At 41.0% G+C, this 26,877-nt stretch overlaps 1 protein-coding gene across 6 annotated transcripts in view; it reads right to left on the bottom strand.

Annotated features, from left to right (window-relative positions):
* Nucleotides 1–206: 206 nt before the first annotated feature.
* The window catches only part of STON2 (stonin 2), a 153,496-nt gene continuing 126,825 nt past the window's right edge, over nt 207–26,877 (bottom strand). For 5 of the 6 annotated variants that reach the window (XM_047080277.1, XM_047080276.1, XM_047080281.1 and 2 more), the window contains 3 exons: nt 14,702–16,540; nt 8,937–9,139; nt 6,580–7,382 (listed from right to left, as the gene is read on the bottom strand). In XM_047080277.1, the coding sequence (XP_046936233.1) occupies nt 7,299–7,382; nt 8,937–9,139; nt 14,702–16,540 (2,126 nt within the window). In that variant the 3' untranslated portion in view covers nt 6,580–7,298. Of the gene's footprint in view, nt 805–6,579; nt 7,383–8,936; nt 9,140–14,701; nt 16,541–26,877 lie in introns of those variants that run through there. The other variant, XR_006962165.1, reaches the window with a different exon arrangement.

The following is a 26,877-nucleotide window of genomic DNA, read 5'->3' as shown; positions in this document are numbered from 1 at the left end:
GGGTGGGGGATGGGCTAGATGGGTGATGGCTGTTAAGGAGGCACTTGTTATGATGAGCACTGGGTGTTATATGTAAGTGATGAGTCACTAAATTCTACTCCTAAAAACAATAAAAAAAATTTATTAATAGCTCATTTTCATAGCTCAAAAAAAGGGTATTACAAATGAGAATCAGCAGAACAATTAAAAATAAAACCTCACCTCTATAAAGTTAGCCAGTGTGTAGACTTTATTACATAGGCACATATTCTTTTTTTTTTTTTAAAGTAAACTGGTTTTACATAAAATTAATCACAATAGTACAAGAAGTTATATCAAATGAGGATGGATGATGAATGAAGGAAAAATACAAGCCTTGGATCAGCTGAATCACTCATTGGATCTAGGGTCCATCATCCTAACAGACTGAAATTCACTTACAGACATTACAAAAATGGAGGGTGAGAAGGAGTGCTCTTTCATCACACTCCCTAGCTAAAACACTGATTCTGTTTAATTTCTTGAATATGGTAGAGTTTTCTCCAGGCTCTGTTGGCAGGTGGACACAAAGGTTTAAATGAATGCTGGCTTAGGGTCAGAGGAGTTCATAATCTTCCTTTCTTTCACCCCCATACTTCTAAACCCTTAAACCCTTTGGTCCAATAGGTTGCTGTCAGGTTCTGACTGCACATCTGCTTTCCCAGAACTGCTCACATTGGACACTACATGGAGTTGCTGATCCTGAAGCACATGGAGGCACGATGATGGTGGCTAGATAGTGTCCATGACTGGCACTGAGGGTTTGATCCGAGGCACAGCATGGAGCTAAATAGGAAGGGGATGCCAGAATGTCTTGCTCTGTCCAGTTAGAATCGAGCCATTACATTTGACCCAATTCTAAGTATAAGAAACTAAAGTCATACTAACACATTAAAAAGATGGTATTTTGTAGCTTGTGCATGTTTAAAAAAATTTAAACTACATTTTCATGTTATTAAGAGACAGTGAGAATATAAAGAGGCCTGACCCTTTCTCTCATCTCGTTTTGCCTTAACTGTTTTACAAATAGTCCCAGCATATTTACGGAGCACTTTTCCCCCCCTCCCTCAATTTCTGTAGTCTGTTGTGTAAAAGGACATATCTATAAATCACAGATCATTGTAACGTGGCCCCTCAGTACCTTGGAGGGTTAGATCTACTTCTGCTTCAAGTGATACTCAAATCCTAACATCCATTTCGGAGACCTGTTTGGTTTGTTCCTCTCCACATTCACACCACTGTTGTGCTGGGTGATGCCAGTGGAACTTACAGGGCAGTGTTCTAACTGATGTTCACCATCCTTTTGATACTCCAACTACACAATTACATAATAGAGGACTGTGTTTGTTGTCTGGGCAGATGGTAAGGGATGAAAAAGATGGGCCAGCTGATTTTCCCAATCTTCAAATTTTAAATTTCTTGGTTCTTAAGACTATTATGAAGAGCACCCATGACATGAAGTATCACTGACAGTGGCACCAAAGGATATTTTATAAAATAATCCATGAAACTGAAGTGGGCAGGGACCTAAGGAGACAATTAGTCCAGCTTCCTCACTTTTTTAGGTGAGGTTACTGAGTCTTTATTGGGAAAAGAGCAGGTTACTTCACATGGTGATTGTCTCCATGACTATGTCCTTCAAAGAGTCATAGAAACCCCAATTTTCCCTTGATAAAGTACACTCCCTCTGATGACTTCACATCAACAATTCTCAGTGTCCTTGGCTTTGACGTTACCTCCCTTTAGGGAAGCTGGCTGATAGCACAGCACTTTGACCAGAGTAGACACTTGATAAACATTTGTTGAACTGAAATCATTCTGTTTATCCTTGCTGCATAACCTTTTATTTGTCCCTTACTTTTAAGGAATAGCCTCTAGTTCAAGTTTGGTGGCTAGTGCTGTTTGTCACCTCTGTCCACTTTACCTTTTCATGTTGAAATTCTCATTTTTAAGTCTGCTCTTTTGTGGCTTTTCATTACCCACTATTATTTGCCAAACACCTTCCTATGGATAGTTTCTATCTGTACAGGCTTGGAATTGCAAGTTCAGAGATATATTTTTCCCCCAATTCTTAAAACAAACAAACAAAAAAAGATGAGACTCTCAGTCAGATTTGCTAAGGCACACTAGAAGAAATGTGAAACTCCGTATTTCTTCTTTGAGTTAATATGTGGGAAAATATTACTGATACATTTATTTTCTACATCTTGTTTACTTTTTAATTCCTTAAATACACAAATATAAGTCACAATACCCAATGCAAGTTTCCTTTACAAAAAGCACAATTAAGAAATGATGGAGAAATGGTGACTTGTAGGATATTGGCAGACATCGGCAATGTTTAGAAAACATCTTGAAACCTTGGGGAGAATGACTATTTTTATATGAAGAGCAGTCATGGTTTGAATGGGACTTGGTATAAGTTGTTAAAGATGATTTGTTTACTAGGTGATTTTTTGTGTGTGTGTGGACATTTTTGGTGAGTTTTGTTTGAATTTTCTGTTAAATGGCATTCTTAACATGACCTAAAACTCTAGATATGCTAGAATTCACTTACGATCATCATCTGGAGAACCATTAAAGTTACCAGTCCCAAGTGGGAGAATTCTAAAAGTAGGCTAGGTGGCAATGCTTCCTACTGAAATTAATTTAATATTCCCAAGGCTTTTAAACAATTTCAGATCATTCTGTGCTTTCCCACAACTAACCTCATAAAGAGATTGAAAGCAGCTCTGAAATCATGATTTAATTTCACGAGTTTCCTCCTTACCATCTCAGTCCTCCATCTGCCTATGGTGACAAAACACAGTAACACCAGTCAGTAGTTAATGGTGGGGAAACCAAAGACATAGCACACCAAGATTGGCCAAGCTTTCTCCTCCTGCTGACTATTCAAATGGGCAAGACATGTCTGACTTGAAGGAACAAAACTGAATCAATAATCTTGACTCATGGATAGCATCTGTGCTACTGTATTTTGGGCACAAAAATGTTTTTCAATATGAGTGAGAAAAACTGTAGTTTAAATTCAGCTGCACGTGAAGGCTATGTGCTGACAGTCATTAGTTGACAGTGGAAGCAGGAATAAAAAAAAAATTAAGTCTTTCAGGAAATAAAGCTTGCTTGCTTATTTTAATAGAAGTATTTGATGATAAGTAAGGGCTAAGTTTCTTAGAGTTTCAGGTGAGTGTGCGTTTAACAAACATTTATTAAATACCTAATAATTTCTTTTTTTCTTTCTTTTAAAAGTAATCTCTACACCTAACATGGGGCTTGAACTCATGTCCCTGAGATCAAGAGTTGCAGGCTCCAGGCGCCTGAGTGGCTCAGTTGGTTAAGTGTTCAACTCTCGATTTCAGCTCTGGTCATGATCTCACGGTTCATGAGATCGAGCCCTCTGTTGTGCACTGTGCTGGCAGAGCAGAACCTGCTTGGTATTCTTTCTCTACCTCTGTCTCTACTCCTCCCCTGCTTGCACACTGTCTCTCTCAAAATCAATAAAATAAATCTAAAAAAAAGAAGGTGCATGCTCTACCAACTGAGCCAGCCAGGCACCCCCTAATAATTTCCTTTTATTTCACTAATATATGTTTGTCCTATCAGCAAGGATTTAAGGTGGCTGAAACCTTTCCCAAGCTTTCTCCTAGGTACTGAACATAAAGAATCAGATATATTCCTTGCCATCATGGATCATATGTCTTGGGGACTTTAATTTCTAAGGAAATAAACTCTTGCTCTCACCCACTGGATTTGAATAGAAATTGCTCCCATTTCAAATAAGAAATATATTGCATTAAAAAAAATGTTCTCAAGGGTTATGAGTCCTGCCAATAATGCAGGAATGCTGAGAGCGGGGAAAGAACCAAATGAAAAAAAAAATGTCCAGATGATATTTAAGTGAAATGTAAAATTTTGAGAAAAAATAACTAGTATTATGTTTACAAGAGTGACAAAGGGGGTTTAATGGCCCACCACAAAATACCTTAGCTTCTCTTGTTTGACATATCATGACAAGTACATTTCTTACCTCTTTTACTATAAAGTCACAAAGCAAGCCATCAGACTCAAAAGAAAGCATAGCTCTTAATATCATGTGACATCTAATTTATGTTCTAATAGTAATACTATGTATTGGTAAAGTGAATTTACTTTTAATATCTTCACATTATTGATAACATAGACAAGGACTACTTGTGACCACACACATACACACAATCCAGGTCCAGGGTAGTAAAAGAATCTGCACACCAAAAAGGTAATTTGCCTGTGTTTTCTATGTAGGCTATTCACATAACACTAGGCCTAAAAATAGATAGTATTATATCTCCCAAAGTCCCAAATGCTACCCATAATCAGTTTCCCGAAAACAGTAGTGGGAAAGCAAATTTGATGAAATCAAGGTGGTAGGTTTTTTTTTAAAAATTATTATTAATAATAATTTGCTTGCTGAATGCAGATAGCATGGAAAGGATTTTCCTAACCCTTGGTTGAAAGAAAAAAAAATCCACGTAAAAGCACAAAGGCAATGAGAATTAACTAAGATGGGGAGAAATCGTCCAACAGGCAGCACACATGTGATGCTGGCAGGTGAGGCAGAGATCTTGACAGGGTGTGCAGGTGCTAACATTGGGTAAGGAAGGTGTCAGAATGACCTTCACCTTGCCAGTTCTTTAGCGCATCTTGACGTTTCTGTGAGGAATCTCATGTGCCTTTCGTACAACAGGGGAAGGGCTCTGCCTCACTTGACAGAGACCTTCAGGAAATCCCAATGTATTTCACAAAGTTTACAAAACCACTTATCAAGGAGAAAACAACTAGAGTTAGAGAGTTACTACTGAGATTAGCCTATATGCAAAAGGGATCTTGGGAGCCATCTAGCCCAAATCCAGTGCCCCTTTCACAGCATCTGGGATGGATGGTTATTTTAACCTTTGTTTGGGCATTTGCAGCAATAGGAAATATTACTACACAAGTCTTTTCCCCTTTAGAACCACCACATTTAGAACCTCTTATTAGAAAATTCTTTCTTATGTTGAAGCAAACATCTGTTATCTATAAAGTTCCTCTTTGTTCCTATTTTTGCCCTTTGAAGTTACACAGGTGAGTCTTATTCTTCTCCCTTTTTAAAACTCAACGGAAATTTCAGGGCAGCTATATTATTTTATTCTCTCCTATTCTATTCCCCTGTCCCTTATATAATTAGACCCTTCACAACCCTGGTCACCTGCCTCTGGACACAACTGATTAATGTCTCTCTCAAAACATAGCATCCACAATTGAATCCAACCCTCCATCCAAATGTGGACTGACCAGTGCAGCATGCAGGGCTCCCTGGGCTTCTGTTACCACAGGTTGAATGCATTAACTTTGTGATAGTCACCATACACTCCTAATTCAAAACTGAAGTCCTGTTTCCCTAAGAAAACATTTCTACAGGAACCATTGTGAAACCATGATTTTTCAACAACCTTCCTGTCAACACACATGTAGGTAACACCTCTGTATTTAGAAGGTTGTATTTAAGCAACTCAGAATATAGTGTTTAAGCAACTCAGAATATAGTGTCTCGTTAATGCCTACTGAATTTTATCCTTTTAGTTTCAGTCTTATGTTCAGGTATTTCAAAAAAAATGGTAATGATGTCTATGTTCTAGTGTCAGTACGTAGTTACAATTCAGTGAAAATTCACTGGATAAATTAATCCCAAATCTGCCAGTTGAGACTGGATATATCATTTATTTCTCTGTGTCATCTGTCAAATCTTACAGGTATGCTTTCTGTCCCCTTACTTTATTCTTCACAGGAGAAGAAGGCAGATAGAACCGGCCTTTAAGCTGCTGAGCAGGTATTCCCTTTGGGATGGCCAATATAGTTCTTTGTATGGTAAGGAGACACCAAGATAGAAATGAAGTAGAAGTACAGAATATAAGCAGGAACATATGAAGGGAAAGAAGATCGAGTGTCCCAGACTCTTGGAATCAGATTTAATGCTCCCAACATTAGAAAAATAGGCCTTTCCCCCATTTCTACCCTAGAGTCTTCCGCCTTTTAGATCTGTTACAATATTGTAATTATCAAACTCTGAATTTGGGGGGAGAGCTCATATACTAAAAGCTTGGTTTAAAACAGCTTTTAAATTTTTAAAACTAAAAGCTTAGTTTTAAAACAGCTTTTAAAATTATCTTTTCCACTTATATTTCCTGTAAAGTCTGAATTAAAGAGACATGCAACTGTCTATAGGCTTGAGGTATAAAAAGAGCTCCCAAATGCTCTGACAAATGCCTGAGGTATACATACATACATATATATATACACATATATATGTGTATATATATAGGTGTGTGTATATATATGTGTGTATGTGTGTGTGTGTGTGTGTGTGTATATATATATATATATATATATATATATATATATATATATATCTCCATCCATTTGTTTCAGAAACAGAAATGGCCTGTATTTTTCAGTGTGAATTTGGGAATTCTCTGAGATTGAAGTTGTCTCCTGAATTGAATATTATGTTACAATTAATGGCCCTTTTCCCCAGAATGAAGAAAAATCAGCTCAGTTTTGCTTTCCCTTCAATAGCCACCCTTTGCAGAATGTGGGGCTAATCACAGAATAAAAAAGTATCCTATTGTGCCTTTTTTCCATTGTTTATTGTGACTCAGGGTGGTGAACCCTGGGAACAGAGAGATGGAAAAAGTGTTTTAATCAAAACCATCCAGAACTGGGAGGGAAACGTCTTGAAAACTTCTGTTGCATAGTGTTAACATTTAAAGAATGGAGACATGTACAAAGAGCCTAGTAGACCCAAAGAGGAAATTTGTTTCGTACTTCACCTCTTCTGAAGCTTTTTCTAGAGGGAGTGACAGAGGTGGATTCTGAATGAACTTTCTCAAGACTGTGTTTTCTAGAAAATCATGTAAGTGACAGATGAACATCAGAAGGAAATGGGGCCAACACTCATGTGGAAGGTTCTCTTCCTGACTCCAACAGTGACAACAAACGACACCCAACAGCTGTGAGATAAGCAGAGTGAAGAAAAGGAGGCTTAATTAGACAATAAGCCCCAAAAGTCAGGTGAACTAGGTGCATCATCAGGCATATCAGGGTCTCTCCAAAGCAACCACCTCAAGGTTCCCTGTTAAAATACAGGTAACTACAAAAGGAAGGTCCAAAATACTGTTCCCAACATGGAGTAGTCATGGTAGGTACTGACTTGAACTTCAGCTATTCATGAGAACTTGGGTCATGCCCCCTGCAGTAGGGCTTTGTCACTGGACCCCACACTCCTTGGGATTTTCCATTTCATCTCCTTCAAAGTCTGGCTTCAAACTCTTTTTTTGCTCAATTTCCACCTGCCAAGAATAGAAGTTGGAGAGAAATATCAGAAAGAGGAGAAAAACATCCCAATAATAAATAATCTCAAAGAGAATACCTCACCACGCTCGTTCAGATTCCCTGTAATTTTGTTAATGTTTTGGGCTTTAGCCACACTGAAGATACCGGCCCTGAGTATATTAGGATTATCTCTTTGCACATGCTCTTTGCTTGCTCTGGAATCCCCCTTCCTCACAGTCCACCTGGAAAATTCTTATTCTTTGTCTTGCATAGTTGTTCAAAGGTCACCTTGAGTCATGTTCCCAAGTCATTAGGTAGAGTGAGGCGTTCTTCCTGGGCATATTTCCACTGTACCTGGTACACCTGCCCGGCTCCCCCCCAACCACAGGCTCCATAGGACAGGGGTACGCCCTTGTTGACTGTTGTACTCCAATAACGTAGGTATACAGCAGGCGAGCACAAAGGTTTATCAAAATGACTGAATTCCTTTCCATCTGGCTGTTTATACTCTCCATTACTTTATCTCTTTCCAAAGTTAAGTATTCTAGTGTTTATAGTTCTTCCTGTGTCTCCTGCAAAATACGGCAGCTACAACTATGAAGGGATTAATAAATTCATCTTGCCTTGAAAGTGACACACGCTGAAGCCTTTGACAAGTCAGAAAGGAAATCTATCAAGCTAGAGAGTTTCATAATTAAAACTGCTCTTCTCTTCACCACTTTGGATATTTATGATGAAGGGAACAATTAAAGAAAAAACAGATGAGGGTCATGCTTGATGAAAGTGCTATATTTTTCCTGGCCACAAGATGGAGTATGTGTTCTTTTTGGTAGTTTAAGGTTTTAGATCACACAACTAAGGAAACATTGAAGAACAATAAATAACCTTGAAAAACTAAGGATATTATTATGAATAAAAAAATTATTAAACCGTTTGCAAAATAATTCTTCAATAACCCCCATTTTCTATCTTTGGCATTTAATCTGCTATTGAATTTCCAATGCCTGAAGATAGAATCACTATTTATATCAGAACACTCCAACTTAGTTTCCTCCTTCCACAGCCCTGATCCTGTTACTATTACAGAAGCTTGCTTGGCTTTTGAATTTTGTCCTGGTATAGCCCAGTGACCAGGTCATAGGTGTCCTGACTTTACTCAGATCTACTTCACCAACTCTGAAGCTGAATGAAATACATGCTTTGGGTTAGCGCTTTCCTGAACTCCCCTCCACTTTCAAGTTCACAACTTCTGCAACATATATTATGAATGAGTAATACTAATTCCTTTACCCCATGACTCTTTTGTTGTTGTTCATGATGACTGAAAAACATTATACTCTCCTCTTTCATTCACCTCTTTATTTTTTCCCAACCTTTCTCTTGCCCACCAGTGAGACTATTCATTCAAATCAGAGCAGACTCATCCACAGCTATGCATGGTGTACCTCTCTCTAAGGCGGTAAGAGAACATCCTGCATTCAAGGCAGGCACTACTAAAGGGAACAAGACGGGAGGGGAAGGGGGTGAACAAATGGACCTGGAAACATTAGCCAGATGCCTCCCGAGGCTACCTTGTAGCTGTAGTGTGCAGAATAATTGACCCACTTCCTGACATCAGTCTTGTCTTCCACAGAGATGGATCTTACAGCAGCTTTAGAGGCAGAAGTTGTGGGCATGCTGAACTCAACATTCACGTGACTGGCAAATCTGGAAGGCACTTCCCGGTCAGAGCCAAGTTCAAGGTGGCAGAAGAAACAGTGTGGGTGACCAGAAGCTATGAAAGGAAAAGAATTTAGACATTAGGTTCTTTGGGGAGGACATGGAAGAAGAGGCCAAAAGAGCCACTCAATAGCAAAGGAGGCTCAGCACCAGGCAGTCTTTCCGAGGGTCCAATGCTGAGCGGAGGACTTACAACAGAAATCACACTGCCTGTGTCTCAGACCCTTCTGATTACAGTAGCCTGGTATCCTAGCAATAAAACCCACGGCCTGAAAAACCCACTCAGGTCAGGGTGATAATGGGAACACAACACAAATAATAAGTAATAGAGGCTGTAAATTGGCAGGAAGGAATAAAAGGGATCAGCACTTAGCACCTAATAGAGCATCAATGACAGCCATGTGGAGCAAAGTAATTAATTCCCTTTGAAAGATGGATTTTCTTTTTTTAATTAAAAAAAATTTAATGTTTATTTTTGAGAGACAGGGAGAGAGAGAGACAGAGTGCGAGCAAGGCAGGGAAGAGAGAGAGGTAGACATAGAATCCAAAGCAGGCTCCAGGCTCTGAGATGTCAGCACAGAGCCCAACACGAAGCTCGAACCCACAAACCGCGAGATCATGACCTGAGCCAAAGTTGTAGACTTAACTAACTGAACCACCTAGGCACCCAGAAGATGAATTTTCTTAATCATCTTAATCATCTCATATTTTTACAAAGATGCTTTTGGAATGTCTCTGTGGGTAAATGGCACACGTATATGATGAAGCCCTTATAAACAACAGCTTTGCATTAAGGAAGCACATGGTATGCTGGGTAGAACACAGGCCAACAGGACACTGAGTATGACTTCTAGCTCTCCTGCTAAGTGTCAGAAATCTTGCACCCACATCCTTGTTCTCTCCAGCTTCAAGTCCTGATTTGGGAAGTGGGGAAATGGAGGTAGGTCAATGCAAGGCACAGTCCTTTCCTGTTCTTTAATTCTACAAATCTATGGTTCATTCTACTGTACGTGGCTGAAAAACTTGAGGACCGTTATTAGCTATCTGAGTGAAAAGAGAGCTTAGTTCTGTGACTGTAACCTTTGAAGCATCGTTGTTTGTTGAGCATCCTTTACTGTCCCAGCTGCTGTGTGCACACCCTCTCCCCGCATCTTCATAACAATCCCTTGAGGTCATAGCCATTCCAGTCTACAGATGAGGCAACCAAGGCTTCGGGGAGGTAAAGCGAGCCGCCCAGTCAGAACTGCAAAGTGGCAGAATGAGAACTGAACCCAAGCAGTCAGTCTCCAAAGTGCTTTAGCCACTTAGTCTGAGTCACAGCCACCCTCATGGTCTCCCATCTCAAGACCAGGTTTTGCAGGGTGACATGAGTAGAGAAGTGAGCTGTAAGAACTCCCATACAACAACTCACCGTGGATAAACAACGTGACACGGCTTTGACTTTGTTATGTAACAGCAAGAGTCCTAAGTTATCTGAGCTTCCCCAAATGAACAATTTCAATTTTCTTTATTGGTCTGGACAGGACTTTTTAATCTCGGAGAGTGAGGACATACACACCCGCTCTCCAAGGAAAACATCACGCAGTGAAGTATTTGTTTTGCTCTATTTCACAAATAACATATTTCAGGGGTTATTTCTAAAGAGTAATACTTTGGGAAATTGAGAAACTTGCACTGGTTTCTAGGAAAGAAATTTAGATTTGATACATATGTTAGTAAAAATTATATTATCTAAAAATGAACCCAGGTGATTTATTTTAAATTACACATTGTGATTACACAGCTTTCAGTTACTGAGCATTTCTTACAGGCCAGAGACTGTGCTAAACACTTAAAAGCATTATCTAATTTCTATCTTAATGAGCTAGGTATTCATAATCCTCTTCTGTAAATGAGGAAAATAAGATTTCTCTGAGAGGTTTAAGTAAATGGCCTGAGGTCTTACAGCCACTAAATTGCAGCATTGGGAATAAAACTCAGATCTGACAGATTCCAAATTATGTCCTAAACTCCTCTCAATATATTGCTAGAGATTTAGATCACTCTGAAGTACACAGAGGAGTTTACTTTAATTCAATGGCAACTTGAACAACAGTTTTACCCAGTTACCCTTATTTAAACATTGTCAGAATACTGAGAAATCATTACTTTCCACAAAGCAGATGCCTCCTCTCACCTTCCAAAGTGTATTCACAGCAAACCCTATGAAAGCAGTATTCCCTCTGGATTCCAGGCGTCCACTAATGGACGCCCACGATGTATAGGGCTGAGGGACAGATAGGGATATGCAATTCTGAAAGCTAGTACAGTTTGATTTATGGTAATGAACTATGTGAACCCACACATTTTGTCATCTTCCTTGATGAAACCAAGAAAATTTAATTTAAAATTTAGATTTCTACTTTCCATAAAAGGTGAATTATATTGAAATTGTTTTTCTCTTGGTCTAATATTAGAGAACTGGAGTTCCAGCAAAGAAAGCTACCTGTGCAGGACAGAATACTTTGTTTCCTGGCGGATAATCTGGGAAAGCAGTAGGACTTGTTCTGGTGCCTTCTAGGATTACGAAAAGCTTTTGGGGTCAGGGTGAAAAGGGTCCCCGAAGAGTGCAGGTGGGGGGGCAGGGGGCGTGGGGAGGGGATGACTGTACATGCACACAGCTGGGCTAGGCCCACCACTTCAGGCCACGTTGGACTCCAGTGGCAGCTTGTTAGTCTTTTGGTGACTGGGACTGGGACAAGCCCTCTGTGACTACAGCCTCAGATGCCAGCAAAGCCAGGGGTACAGACCTACAGACCCATGCTGCCTGTGGTCTGACTGTCCTGCCTGCTGCAAGTTAGGGATACAGGGCCACTGCCGGTAGAAGTAAGCACGCAGAGGTTCAGGCCTCCTTTACTGTAAACAGAGGTGTGAGAATTATGGAAAATAACCTGTAAAAGGCACTTTTCCAGGGCTCTCTGAAGACCAAGATAGAGGAGCTCAGGAAAGGGATGATTACTAATAGATCATCAATTCGGTGGTTTCATGGAGGGCACACTGGATGGGGACAGGAGGAGCTGGTCCCAGGGAACACCAGCAACGCTAAGAACCTGCTGTCTGACTTAATTCAGATTCCGTGTGTCTTGAGTTGCCAGAAAAGGGTGTTATCAATTTCCTGAACAGATCCAGAAATATACCATTGGTCAGGAGTAGTATTAGAAACCCTTTGCCGGGGTGGGGGTGGGGGGTTGCTACTAAAAATGCATAACCATGAATAACAAAAGCAGGGATGAGGGGGTAGCTTAACTGAGAAACATTCCCAAATATCCTTATGCTGTCCTGGATTTCAAAAATCTTTCACAAAGGTTCCAGTAATCAGGAAATACATTTGTAATATATAAGCTTCATTAACTTGGCCTTGAGCCTACTGAACACTCACCTGCTGGGAAAGCATTAAAGAACGTGTTTGCTGAAGACCTATATTTACCCGTGTCCTGCATCCATTCCCCCCTTTCTTCTGGTAACAATCTTTTTCCCCTCCCTCTGCTTTGGGAGATAATCTTCCCCAGCACTGCATGTCATTTTGGAGGTCATGTCAGTCAAAATGCGCTGTCTTCCCCTTGACTCTTGACAGAAAACGGCTTGTGATGATTTATGCCAATAGCTGCGGACTGAGGAGGCATCTCACAGCTCTGCTTTCAAGAGCCATCCTTTCTATGCCTGCTCATTCAACCCTTCCAGCCTTTCCTTCAGCGCTCTGAGCTATCCTCCAACAATCTTTTGTTTCATTTTGTTTTTGCTGCTTATAACCAAAACTCCTCATACAGTACTTTTAAATATTTGAGAGAAAGAACTTTGAAGCAAATGAGATAGAGGTGTACACATTGAGAAAACTGAAAATCTCTCTTCCCTTAGAGGAAGTTACTTCACGTTTGTGTCTATTTGGTGTCCTCTACTAAGAGGCAGCTGTGGTATTGAGAAAAGACCCCTGGATGTGGCTTTGTGACTTCAGATAAGTCATGTCACTCTCGGTCCTTAATTTTCTCATCTGTAGAATGAAGAGGTTTGACTCAAGTTATTCCCAAGGCCCCTTCCAGCTTGAAAACTCAGTAATCCCATCATGAAGTTATCTGAATCCATAGGTAACAAACTGAAGAGCTAAGCATTCTGATAAACATAAACCTGAGGCCTTGTCTTTTCTGATGTCAAGTCTCCAGCAGGTTAAACAGTGATTTGCTTTCTACCACCTCAGTCCTCTTCTCAGGGGCTTCTGTGCCAAAGGACAGTTCAGGGCTTCTCCTCTCCTCCGTCAGTTCAGGCGGGCCCCATGGCTGAGGGAGATCACCGTGCTATCACTAGGAGAATACAGTGCTGACCGGGAGAAACGAATATGCAAGCGCAGAGAGGAAGACTTTGTTTTTAAAAATCCTGTCAGTTTAGAAATGGCAGGGGGGCGGGGGATGGCCAACCCAGCCTCAAACACAGAGGTCCAATTGTCTTTTCATTTTGCACCGCTACACCCAGTGTCTGACACAGAATGCCCCGGTGTGTTCCACCCCCCTGGACTGCTTGGGGAGGTGACCAGATCATACTGCCTCTTGCCATCACATCACGATACATTTTGGGTACGATGACAGGACCACTCCACCCTCAGAACAGGAAATGAAGACTCTATAAACACACCACTAGGATTTAATAGTAGAATGGAAGAATATCTGCATAAGAGAAGGACATTTCCGTCAAGTTTTTCTAAACTTTACTCCTTTTGCTCGGCTTGGATATCTATTTGTTAACAGATGGGCACAATTTATTATAAACAAGAAGAGAAGTGCTTTAAAGGATCACAGGATCATGAGCTTACTGCCTGTCATGGGAGTCACTCGGACTTCCTCTAAGAAATAGAGCTATTAGAACTAGTTGGATCACTCCCTAGTTTTGTCATTTCATTAAATTCACTGGACCCCTGAGGAAAGTCATTGCCTTCTGTGCTCACTCAAGCACAAAAGCACCCCTGATAGCCGTGAGCAAGCCAGCTAGGGCTGGTTAGCTTGCTTTCTTTGTGTAATTCAAACATACCTTCCTTTATTGATTTGTTTTGTCTGACAGAATTTCAGCCCTATTGGACCTTCTGGTCCTGGCTGGATCTTCAGTCTCATCAGAGGCCATTTCTCCCCTTCCTGCATCCTCAAATCCCAACTCCGAGTTGGAGAGGTTATGACTGACAGGTCTTGCACATGGTGACTGGAATCTTAAATCTGAGAAAGATACCTCTTCAGAACCCAGAAGCCCGCTAGGATCTGGAAACAGCTTCCAGCACCACATATAATACTTATATGAGTCAGAAAAGAATACAAACTCAAAAGCTGCCCTGGAAACATGCTTAGCGGCTCAACCCACTAATAATGCAGAGTTCTCTGGAAGAAGCGTGATAACAAAGGGGTGAGAACATGTTGTGAACTGGGTCATTCACGTTCGTTCCTTACTCCGCACAAGTATTTTTGATTCTGGTCCCATTCCTCCATTACCATTTGTCACCCAACAGAAACCAGCACTTCATAGGGGAACAGAGTGTGGAACTTGGACCCCTGCTCTTCTGTAACCATGTGGCAGTTTTCACAGAAGAGAAGCCTGTACCTACCCGAGTTTTTGTCAGGCAGTCGGTTTATCCTCCACACAATGGAGTTGAAGGCATGCTCGTACTTGGCAGTTCCCAGAGTTACTCTCATGACAGGCTCAGAGCCAGATACACTAGTTGAACCAAAACTTGCCCCCCGGTTCACTTTAGCTTTTAGAGACTTTTCCCCCAGGACACTTTCCCTGCGGAAGTTTTTGACCCACTCACTGGGCACGGGGTAACGAACCATCACATTCTCACAGGGAACCTGGGTGAGAGGGTCTCGGTTAGAGGAGAAGCCGGTTGACATCCTCAGCCAGCTCTGCACCTCCACCTCTGCCCCATTGATGCTTGCTGCTGTCCTGAGTGTGAAAGGCAAGGTCTTTTCTGCAAATATTGTCCTGAACCGCATTAGCTCAAACCGGCAGGCGTCCAAAGGGTTGAACAGAATAACCCGTGAGTTGTTGAATACATCCTCATCCACACACCCATGAAAATGGCACTGATGGAGCTTGATCCACTTTGTGGTGGTGGTCGGCATGATGTCCTGCCGGGAAACTATTTCGTTCCCTTTGACAAGGACATCGTTGAGGCCCAAGCGGCACTCTGCAAGCCCAGAGAGGAAACTCAGAATGTGGATCCGTGTCAGGACATGGTGCTGGAGAATCTGGTTGTCTCCCTTGCTCACAATGCCAGAGAACTCATCCCTGACATCCACAGTAATCTCCTCTTCAAGGTAGTTCAAGCCCACTGTGCTTAAGTCCATTGACAACACTGGCAGATTCATGAGCCGGTCCTGAACGGCTCGGATGAAACTGAGGAAGTCATCGTAATTGGTGGTGCCCAGCTTGATCACTTGTTCCCTCTCTGCTGTGTGGGCCACAGCAGGTTTGGGCTGGTATTTCTTCTTCTCCTTGTAGGTGACACGGTCTATTCGCAAGCTGTGGATCCTGCCATTCTCATCATAGTTTTGGAGCCGGGGTTCTGAAATTTCATGGCAGATCTCCAGCTTGAACTCACGGAATGGTTTTTCTAGGCCCTGCTCATAATACAGCTGCAAGTAACCACTGTCTGTCAGTTTGATGTAGATGGGTCCCCAGTGCCTAGACGACATGATGTTTTTCTTCTCAGGGATCCTTAGCATCATTGGCCATCCATCCCTGGGCTGGGACAGCACTGAACCAGGTGGGTGGTCATCTAGTTCAATCCAGGCTTTCGGGTCATCATCTGGTAGTGTCGCACTGCTTAAGTGATCAGGATCATCAATCTGGAGTTGTTTGAGTTTTTCAACGGCATCAGAGTGTGACTGGTTTTTGCTTGAGTCATCAAAACTGATGGCATCTTGGTAGATGACAATGAGAGAATCTCTTTGGCTTTTGCCTGTGGCACTGGAAATGGAATTGTTTTGGGAGCGTCTCTCCTGTTCCTCAAAAAAAGCAATGAAAGGGTTGATGGGGGAAGGCTGTACATCCTGCAGAGTCTCATTCAGGAAAGGATTGGTTGGCCTCCAAGGTGGAGCCTCGGTTATGGAAGGCGGATGGTTTAAGGAGGAAATGTCCAGCTTCTGAACTTTGGAAAAGTTCATCAATGTGCTCTTGGGACGTTCCCTCTTCTTAAATGACCCAGCTGAGTGATAAGGTACATCTGGGATCACAGATGCAGTAGGTGGTGGGTTTGGCTTCAGGGGAGAGGTGACTGGTGGCAAAGGGCAGCTGACTTCATTGTCATCAAAAGTGACCCAGCTGGGGAAACGAGCAGAAGTCACTGGAGTTGCAGGGTGTCCATTCGTGGCTGGACTACTGGCCGGCCAGCTGACAGCCTCCATCTCTACCTCTTCATCTTCCTGGAGTGAGGAAGAACTGTCTGCAAGAAAAAGGAGAGCTTATGAGGGCTGCTATTCAGGGCCTCTACAAGTACGGGAAACTGAGGTATGGGAATGAAGGATGAGTAGAATTTTATCTGGAATCTGATAAATTCAAAAGCAGCTCACTACCTGTCTCAAGTGCTAGTCTGGGCACAGAATCTCATAATTTTGTAATAAGCACACCAAAGGGGCCACACATCAAATGCAGTAAGAATACAAATAGGTCTATCAATACAGAAGCACTGATAGGCCCAAGGTCCCTTGCAGTTTAACTCTTATACATTCTCCCTTTATTTAATAGAAGTTTCTAGAATAGATTTTTTTTTTTTTACTGTGCTATAAAGTATGCATTCTTAATTCTTAGACATTGAAAACCACCTCCTACATAAAATGATATAAAGCTGATCTCATTAGACAAGACAAGTTATCTGCTCTAAGTGATAATATGATTACAAATAATGTAATTGGGGGGAATTTGCCCAAATGTGATCAATAAATATTAAAAACAAAGTGTTAACATCCTGAATAAGGTCATACAGGTAAATAAGAAGGCTATAAAAACTCCAATAGAAATACAGACAAAGGACACATACAGAAAGCTCAGGAGAGAGAAACTAAAAATGTCTAATAAGCATGTGAAAATGTCCAATCTCACTGGAAATAAGAAAAAAATGCAGATTAAAAACAATCAGTGAAGATTCTTAAAGTTTTTACTCTTCAATGAAGGTAAGGGTACTATGATATGAACAGTAAATAGACCTTTAATGGGACTCTAAGTTGCTACAAACTCTCTGAAAGTGGTTTGGCCATTTGTATTAAGGCCTTACAAATGTGCATAAATAATAACTTTGTAATTCTTCCCTAAGGAAATAAATCTAAATTGTGAACGAAGTTTTGGGTGAATGTTAAGAAACCGAGGTACACAATAGAATACCCAGCCATTAAAATGTTTACACGTATGCAATAACATGAGAAAATACTTATAATTTCTTCTATTTTCTCTAAAATACTTTTCCATCTTGGAGTTTATTTTATGCAGATAAAAAAGTATTATTACAAATAAAACTCCACCCTGGCAGGGCCTTCAAGGAAGGGGAGGCAGAACTCGAGTTTCCATAAGGGAAAGATCCAAACCTTTCAGTCAGCATCAAGATCCTGTGTGTCTGCGGGGACTGTGGGAAGGGAGGGGAAAGTGAAGCCTTTAGCAAGGAGTGGATTCTGATGAAGGAGTGGCACGGAAAACAAATCTGGCATCCAGTAGATATTCAGTAAAAGTTTGTTGAGTGACTAAGTGAGAAAAGAGTTTGCACTGGAGCAGTTCTATTTACTCTGTTCCTGGAGAAATGTCGAGGGGGGACCTCTGCCACCACTTTACCCACTGTTTCTATTTCCAGTAATGTGGCATGAAAGAGAAATGGATGCTCAGTGGTTGAGTCAAGTAGTTGAGTTTTCTGACCACTTCTCTTAACTGTCACGAATATCATATCCGACCAAACCAAATTAGTAATGCTGCACATAAATGGAAGTAGAATTACATGTGGTGGGATGGCTGCTTGTCATTCATCTTTTTTTTTTTTAATTTATTTTGAGAGAGCGTGAGGGAGGGGCAGAGAGAGAGGGGAGAGAGAATCCCAAGCAGGCTCTGCACTGTCAGTGCAAAACCCGATGCGGGGCTCAAACCCATGAACCTGGGTGAGATCATGACCTGAGCCGAAGTCAGGTGCTTAACTGACAGAGCCACCCAGGTGTCCCTCAAAGCATTTTAAAATTAAAAATGAGACTTCCCTTCAAATTAATCATTAATACACTTTTGTAGATGTGTGCTTTATTTTCTGAAAAAATGAAGGGAAAGGGGTCAAGAAAACCCAGGTTTGTAGGATTTATGTATTATTTTATTTATCATTATTATCATTATCCTTATTACTACTATTACTGCAACAACTACTATTGTTATCATAATGAAGGCTAAAGGGAACAGTGTGGCCCAGAGTAAAATACAATCACTTCCTTGGTACAGTAACTGATCCTCCCTAGACAACTGGGGTTGCATCTCAAAACATCAGTTTCTTATGAAGCCACTCTAAGGAGCTTTTGTAACCTTAGTGCTCCCACCCGAACAGCCTGATACTGACCCAGCCCCTGTGGAGGGATATCCTTTTTGCCTTGGGGTTCATGACCACTCCCTCATTTAAACAAGCCCAAGTCTTTTTCCTCTGGAGGGTGCTTTTCTGCCAAAGCTGTTTATTCTTGCTGCCAAAGGATTCCCTTCTGCTGGGAATCCTGTCTCCAAAATAGCATTTCTCATTTTCCTCTAAGAAGCCAAAAAAAAGGGGGGTGGAAAAAAAAAAGAGGCTTTGTCTCCACTTGACACAATTTTCTTACAATAAATTTCTTTTTAAATGAAGCTATTTAAAATCACAAAGTCCTAGACGGTTTTGAAGCATTAGACTTAGGATACAATTTAAATGAATCTTCTTTAAATCTGGAGGGAAAGTTTTCAATTAAATTAATTTCTAGAGATTCTATATTCTCTTTGATGGCCATTGAAAAGTATTAAAAGACTTTGTTACAAAATATTCTCTCCTTTGACAGTTTCATCTCCCGTGATTACAAACTGCTTTAAAAAATCCATCATTTGGCACAGCAGTGGGACATAGGTCAAATTTCTGGAGATTTTTTTCCCTACAAAATCATTTATTAAATAAAAAATGTCTTAGGGGCACCTGGGTGGCTCAGTCGGCTAAGCATCCTACTCTTGGTTTTGGCTCAGGTCATGATCTCAGGGTTCAAGCCCTGCATTGGGCTCTGTGCTGACAGTGCAGAGTCTGCTTGGGATTCTCTCTCTCTCCCTCTCTCTCTGCCCCTCCCCTGTGTGCTCTCTCTGTCTCTCAAAATTAATAAATTTATAAAAAAATGTCTTAATAAAGATACTTTTACAGATGAAAAGCAAAAGTGTCTCTAGCTCACATGAAAATAAAGCATTTCTTGGGGCAAACCCAAGGACTGACAAACACTACTTTGAAAAACTATCCCTTATTGACACTGACTTCTCTATTTGTAAGCTCTTAACTTTCTGTCATTTATCACTGAGATTTTCAATGGTTTTTGCAAAGATTAGGTCATATATTTTCTGAGTCTCTTTTAATTAAAACCTCTTTATTACATTATTTGAGACTTTCACATATAAAAAGTAACTTATCTGTATGTAAAATTTCTGGGGAAACATATATATCATATATGACAAAAACTTGACATCGTTCATATAATAGTATGGTGTATTCTTAATAAAAATGACACACCCTTACAAAAATAAAGTAAAATAAAATAGGATAAGAACAGACAATTCATGGGGTACCTGGGTGTCTCAGTTGGTTGAGCATCCAACTCTTGGTTTTGGCTCAGGTCATGGTCTCATGGTTCATGGTTTGAGCCCCACATCGGGCTCTGTGATGACAGTGTTGGAGTCTGCTTGGGATTCTCTCTCTCCCTCTCTCTGCCCTTCCCCCATTCATACTGTCTCTCTCTTAAAATAAAGATACTTTGAAAAAAAAAAAAAGGAGGGGCGCCTGGGTGGCTCAGTTGTTTGGACGTCTGACTTCGGCTCAGGTCATGATCTCGTGGTTCATGGGTTTGAGCCTCGTGTCGGGCTCTGTGCTGACAGCTCAGAGGCTGGAGTCTGCTTTGGATTCTGTGTCTCCCTCTCTCTCTGTTCCTCCCCTGCTTGCACTCTGTCTCTCTCTCTCTCTCTCGAAGGTAAATAATATTTTAAAAATGTTTTTAAAAAGGAATAATTCACTAATGAAGAAATATAAATGTGTAATAACTATTTGGAAAAAAAAAAGAAGTTCAACCTTTTTATAAAATAAATACAATTCTCTCTGTGTCATAGAGACAAAAATTTGGAAAGAATAATAATCATTATTGGTGACACAAGGAAACTTACACTCTGATGAAAGTTAAAAAAAATCTTTCTGGGGGCAATTTGAAAATTTGTAGAAAAGTCTCAAAAAATGTGACCCCAAAATTCTACTCATACAACTGTATTGTAAGGAAAGAACAATACAGGCATGCAGAGATACATTTAGTGTAGGTTTATCACAGCAATGTTTGTATCAGAAAAATTGGAAAACAACATAAATGCCCAGCGATGGAGGATTGTTTATATCGAGTATTATGCTCCTAAAATAGAATCCCATGCAGCTATTAAGCAAATGTTATTGACACATGTTTATTCACACAGAAGCTGATTATGACATACATTTTGCATGAACAGTAACAAGAGCCTACAATCTGGAGTCAAACTGCCTTGGTTTCAATTCCGTACCTGTAGCACATTAGCCATGTGACTTTGGGCAAGTTTTTAAATTTCTCTGCACCTCAGTCTTCCCATCTATGACATTAAGAAAATATGAAATCCCGGGGCTCCTGGGTGGCTCAGTTGGTTAAGTGTCTGACTCTTGATTTCAGCTCAGGTCATGGTCTCAAGGTTCGTGGGATCGAGCCCCGTGTCGGGCTCGATGCTGACAGCGTGGAGCCTGCTTCAGATTATCTCTCTCCCATCCTCTCTCTGCCTCTCCCCTGCTTATGCTCTCTTTCTCTCTCAAAATAAATAAATACAACATTAAAAAAATATATTAAATCCTACCTGTCAGGGTTGTTGGGAAAATTTAATATAGATTTTAGAATTGTGCCTGGCAAGTAATAAATGGTAAGTGTTCAGGAGATGTTAGCTGCTATCACTACTCCTACTAGAAGGATACATTTTCATGATATAAAGTATACACATATTAAAAAAGCACTGGAATATAATATTTCAAAATATTTTGATGTGAAAACCAGTGTCTCCTGTGGGGTAAGAGGCGATTTAAAAAATATTAAATCTGTATTCTTTAAGAAAATGCTGTTTGCTTACAAGATAAATAGTAAAAGGTCAAAACACATCCTTAGCACTCCTGCTAATTAACCTTAGAGAAAGAGAACAGTTTAGCTGTAATCCACGTTGATAAAGCAGCAGTTAGATCTTTCCCATGACACTTATGACTAATGTAGTTGGTACTGAGAACAATGAGGGGAGAGAAAGAAAAAAAAAAAGCCAGCAAATTTCTTCAGTAAGAAACAGGCAAAAACTAATTATGCTCAGAACAAAATTAACTACCATCCAGAATTTCATTTTATTGACTTATTAAAATAAAACCAAAGCCAAAAATCCAGCATAATTTTAATTACTATCTCTTCCACCTGCTACCTCCAAATTACTTTTATTATGAGTTGGGCTGCTGCCAAACCAAAGCCATGTATAAAAATCAGGTTCTCATCGGCCCACTGGGAGAGCTAGCTAGTACCTACGAGCTTCCGAATGTCTTACTGATGCCAACAAAAAAGACACGGTGGATTCTTTCAATGCTAGACCACAATCTATTTTAAGTGCCCCAAAGACTCAGTTAAATGATTACAATGGTAGTCAAAGTTACCAAACCGAAGAAAAAGTAAGAACTATGGGGTAAGACTAAGTTTCTATATTTTGAATACAGCAGATACTCCGCCCTCTTCTTTCTCCATTTGTTAACCTAATTTGTTCATGCAATGACAAATGCAAAAACTGAGCGCTGTTCATTGAATTTATTTGCAGAGGCAAGAACAAATATTCTTAGATTATTGCTGTTTTCTCCAGATGAGACAGCAGTCACTATCACACAAGAGCATATACTTAAAACTGTATAAGCAGCCTCAGATGCACAGCAGGCCGTTACATATTTGTGGAATGATCTAGAAAGTGAAAAGAGGACCACAGAATTTTCAGGTTTGAAAAGATTTTAGAAATAATAAAACTTGACCTTCATTTTGCTGGGAAGACTGAGGGGCTCAGGAAGTTTAAGTAAAGTACCCAAGGTAACATTTACAAAGTCCTACTTTCAATGTTCACTACCTCTGTTATTTTCTTAATGCTTGTTCTCTAAGCTAAAATCTGGTTAATTTTTCCCACTGCCTTTGAGATGGGCAACAGTTACCTTGACACACAGCTTTTTGGGAGCACTGTTCAGTAGGGGAAAAGAAGTTAACTAAACAAGGATTTACATCCATTTACACAAAGAAGCCTCTGGGCATAAGGTCAGGTGATGTCAGCCCCTGATGTGTGAATGTGTAAGGGTGAGAAAAGAGTTAGTCATCTGAACCTTATCAACGGAGCTTCCAACTTGGATAAAGCAAGCTGAGACCTGCTTAGTCATCACAATACACTGATAAAGAGAGCCAGAGGGTTTTTGAGTCTCTTCATCTGTCCTTAGCATTATCCAGGAGAGGGGATGATTTGGCGCTGGTAAAGTTACCTGGTCAGGGATATCCCCAAAGAGAAGAAGCCAATTCATCAAACTAGTACTTCTCCACTAGTTGACAGACTTCCTAGCAGGAGCATTTGACACTACATTCTGGTTTCTATTTGCTAAGAGGACCTATGAAGCAGTACTCAATTGCTCTGCCAACTCCCCCCACCCCTGCTTATCCAGATGAGCTCACCCAACACTCCTCATCTCTGTTTTGCTCAGAAAAGCAACATATATCATCTCTTGCTCAGAAAAGCAAGCATCAGACTTTAAGTTTGATGACTGTCCCAGGAACCTGTGTGTTCCTGGTGAATCTGTTCTCCCTGGTTCTAAACTTTTGTTTCTGCGTTATCACCCCCCACTTCACCGGTACTCAACCTTTGGATCCCTGCTTTTGGCTCCTTTCCTCTAACAACTAAATCTCCACTCAACTGGCTTACTGGTTCCCTGGCTTAATATCAGCTTCTCATGTTGTCTTAGATGAAGACTCTATTCTTCAACTCTCGTCAGGGCAGAGATCCTACCAAAACACCTTGCTGTTGTCTGAGAGAGTCACTCCAGTTCCCCAGCAGAGGTCATAGGCAGGGAACAGGGATAGATGCCAATACCTATAACAAATTGAAAAATCAACATTCCATTTTATAAATTAATCTCTTTTTTTTTTTCAACGTTTATTTATTTTTGGGACAGAGAGAGACAGAGCATGAACGGGGGAGGGGCAGAGAGAGAGGGAGACACAGAATCGGAAACAGGCTCCAGGCTCTGAGCCATCAGCCCAGAGCCCGACGCGGGGCTCGAACTCACGGACCGCGAGATCGTGACCTGGCTGAAGTCGGACGCTTAACCAACTGCGCCACCCAGGCGCCCCATAAATTAATCTCTTAATATTTTACACACTGAGGTATATCAAAGACTTAACTTAGTAATAAGGCCTGTTGAGAACCCAACCTGTGTTTTATTTGTCATTGCCATAGCAAAAAGCTCCTGTATTTCCTTCCTCAACTATTTGAGCACACCAAAGAGGGGTGAACAAAGGACTTTCTAGAGTCTAAGCCTTTTTGAACGGGCAATGAAGCTCTGCTTAATGGACCATAAAACTCTTCTATGGTCTCATAAATAGACATTTTCCAAAGAAGACATACAAATGGCCAACAGACATATGAAAAGATGCTCCACATCACTAATCATCAGCGAAATGCAAATCAAAACCACAATGAGTTATTCCCTTATACCATTCAGAATGGCTAAAATAAAAAAGGCAAGAAATAACAAGCATTGGTGAGGATGTGGAGGAAAAGTAACCGTCACAGATTGCTGGTGGGAATGTAAATTGGTACAGCCACCGTGGAAACAGTAAGGAGGTTCCTCCAAAAATTAAAAATAGAACTACCATATGACCCATTAATTCCACTACTAGTATTAACCAAAGAAAATGAAAACACTAATTTGATGAGATAGATGCACCCCTATGTTTATTACAGTATTATTTACAATAGCTGAGATCTAGAAGCAACCTAAGTGTCTACAGACAGATGAACAGATAAGGAATATCTCTCTCTCCTCTCTCTCTCTCTCTCTCTCTCTCTCTCTCTCTCTCTCTCACACACACACACACACACACACACACACACACTATGCAGCCATAAAAATGATGAGGCTGTGCCAGTTGCAACAACATGGACAGACCCAGAAGCTATTATGATAAGTGAAATAAGTAAACTGAGAAAGACAAATACCATATGATTTCACTCATACATGCAATCTAAAAAACAAATGAACAAACAAAAATAGACCTATAAATACAGAGGACAAATCGATAGTTGCTAGAGGGAAAGGAGTGCGGGGGGGGGGGGGGGAGGGGCAAAATGAATGATGGGGACTGGGAGATGCAAGCCTCCAGTAATGGAATGAGTAAGTCACGAGAACAAAGAACACAGCATAGGGGATATAGTTAATGGTACTATAGTAGCATTGTATGGTGACAGATAGTAGTTACACTGTGGTGAGCATAGTAAGGTATAAGAGAAATTGAATCGCTATGTTGCGCATCTGAAACGAATGTAACCTCATGCGTCAACTATGTTCAAATAGAAATTAAAAACAACAACAACAACTCATCTCTGGTGTGATGAGAAGTAGAAAAGGTTCTTTTGGTTTAGGAGCTTAAAAGAGGAGAAGCATCCAGAAGTTACTCTAAGGGAGAACGTAAGGGAACGGCAAGGAAAAAAGAGGGTCTCCATCCTGACTCTAAGTGCAGCATGGTTTGCATACCCAGGAAGTGTCAGAGGTGGGGACCAGGACAAGGACTACCTGCAGGGCCACTGGGACAGTGTCCTGAAAGAGTGGCAAGCCTACAGTGCCCATGCCCTTACTGTGACCAGGATAGCTGAGTCATTAGGACCGCCTGTCCCTCTGCCACTGTGGATGTGTCACTCATGTGTGCCCCCATATCCTTACTCACTATGCATCCGGCTACCATGTGAGGTAAGACCCCAGCAACCACCCACGTGAGTCTTAGTGACAGGGACTTGTTACTTCTCCAAGGTTGACCCGGTGAGTTCAACAGGGGGGTTGTGATAAGGGCAAAGGAACAGAGCTGGGGGCTCTCACACAGTATTACAGATGCTTGCTTGGGTACATGTGTGCTGGGGATGAGGAGCAAAGCGGGCTCCTAGCTCCATGTGTTAACTCTGCTAGGCTATAATACAGCTTCCAGGAGAAGTTCTAAAGGTCTGTTGGTGGTAGCGGTACCGTTAGCCAGTCTAAGATCACCCACAGAAAGGTTAAGGGCAATTGACAATAGCTGAAAAAATCTCTGTAAATCACTCCCTTTTCACCCATATTGCCCAAAGCTCATTGTTTTTCATGTGGACTTTCAGCAATGGCAGTAACAAAATAACCAACAGCTCGTGTGTGCAGTAAGCCACTTCTTCTCAATTGAATTTGGAGTTGGTAATTTCATTTCATTTCAGTACTTATCCAGCTCCTGTTTAGTTATCAAGATCGAAGGAGACATTCTTATGTAGACTGAGGGTAGATGAAACTTACAAACTGTAAACATATCAAGTTAAGGTAATTTTTTAGAAAAACAGGAGAGCAGCTAATTTCTAGCGTGACAATAAATTTATTCTAGCTGGTGGAGCTCTATTTGTATTTCTGAACGTCTCAAATTTTTCAGAAGCCCTCATGAGGTAGATAATCCGCAGGCAAACAGTGAAGTGTTATTTCCAGATGATTTGCACACTTGGTACTTTTCCTGACTCGTTACAGCATTCCCACCATCTGGCATATATACACCAGCATCTCCTGGGTGGACACAAGGCTCACAAGGGAAAGGCTGGTTTAAAAGTGGTTTGTACCAGGGGCGCCTGGGTGGCTCAGTTGGTTAAGCATCCGACTTCGGCTCAGGTCATGATCTCACCATTTGTGGGTTTGCACCCCATGTAGGGCTCTGTGCTGACAGCTCAGAGCCTGGAGCCTGCTTTAGATTCTGTCTGTCTGTCTGTCTGTCTGTCTCTCTCTCTCTCTCTCTCTCTGCCCCTCCTCCACTCACGCGCTCACTCTCTCTCTTAAAAATAAGTAAACATTAAAAAAATTAAAAAAATTTTTAAAGTGGTTTGTACTAATGATGGATTGAATTCCTGGCTTCACGCTGGTCTCTACTGCCTGTTTTGTGTCACTGCAGACAGAAAAGGGTAAAGCTTGGGCTCTGGAGTCAGTTCGTCCAGGCTCTGCCATTAGAAAACTATGAGATCTTGGACACGTTACTTAACCCTCTCTAAACTGCAGGATTTCTCAATTCTCAAAGCAAATAATAACAGTACCCACTTAACAGGATTGTGAAGGGAAATGAGATCATTAACGGACACTGCATTTAACTGGGCTTCAGCTCAATAAATGTTAGCTATCACAATAAAAATATGTAAATATTATTAGAATTCTCAGGGAAGCAAAAGGAAGAGGGAAGGAAAAGAGGAGAGAGAATGCCTTTGAAGTTGTGTTATCAATCTGATGGA

The sequence above is a fragment of the Lynx rufus genome, unplaced genomic scaffold (assembly GCF_022079265.1).
Source record: "Lynx rufus isolate CCGP_SWC_20201006 ecotype Redwood Valley unplaced genomic scaffold, mLynRuf1.p SCAF_17, whole genome shotgun sequence".
NCBI lineage: Eukaryota > Metazoa > Chordata > Mammalia > Carnivora > Felidae > Lynx > Lynx rufus.
Note: the sequence above shows the minus strand (reverse complement) of the source record. Positions and strands in the feature narration are given on the sequence as shown.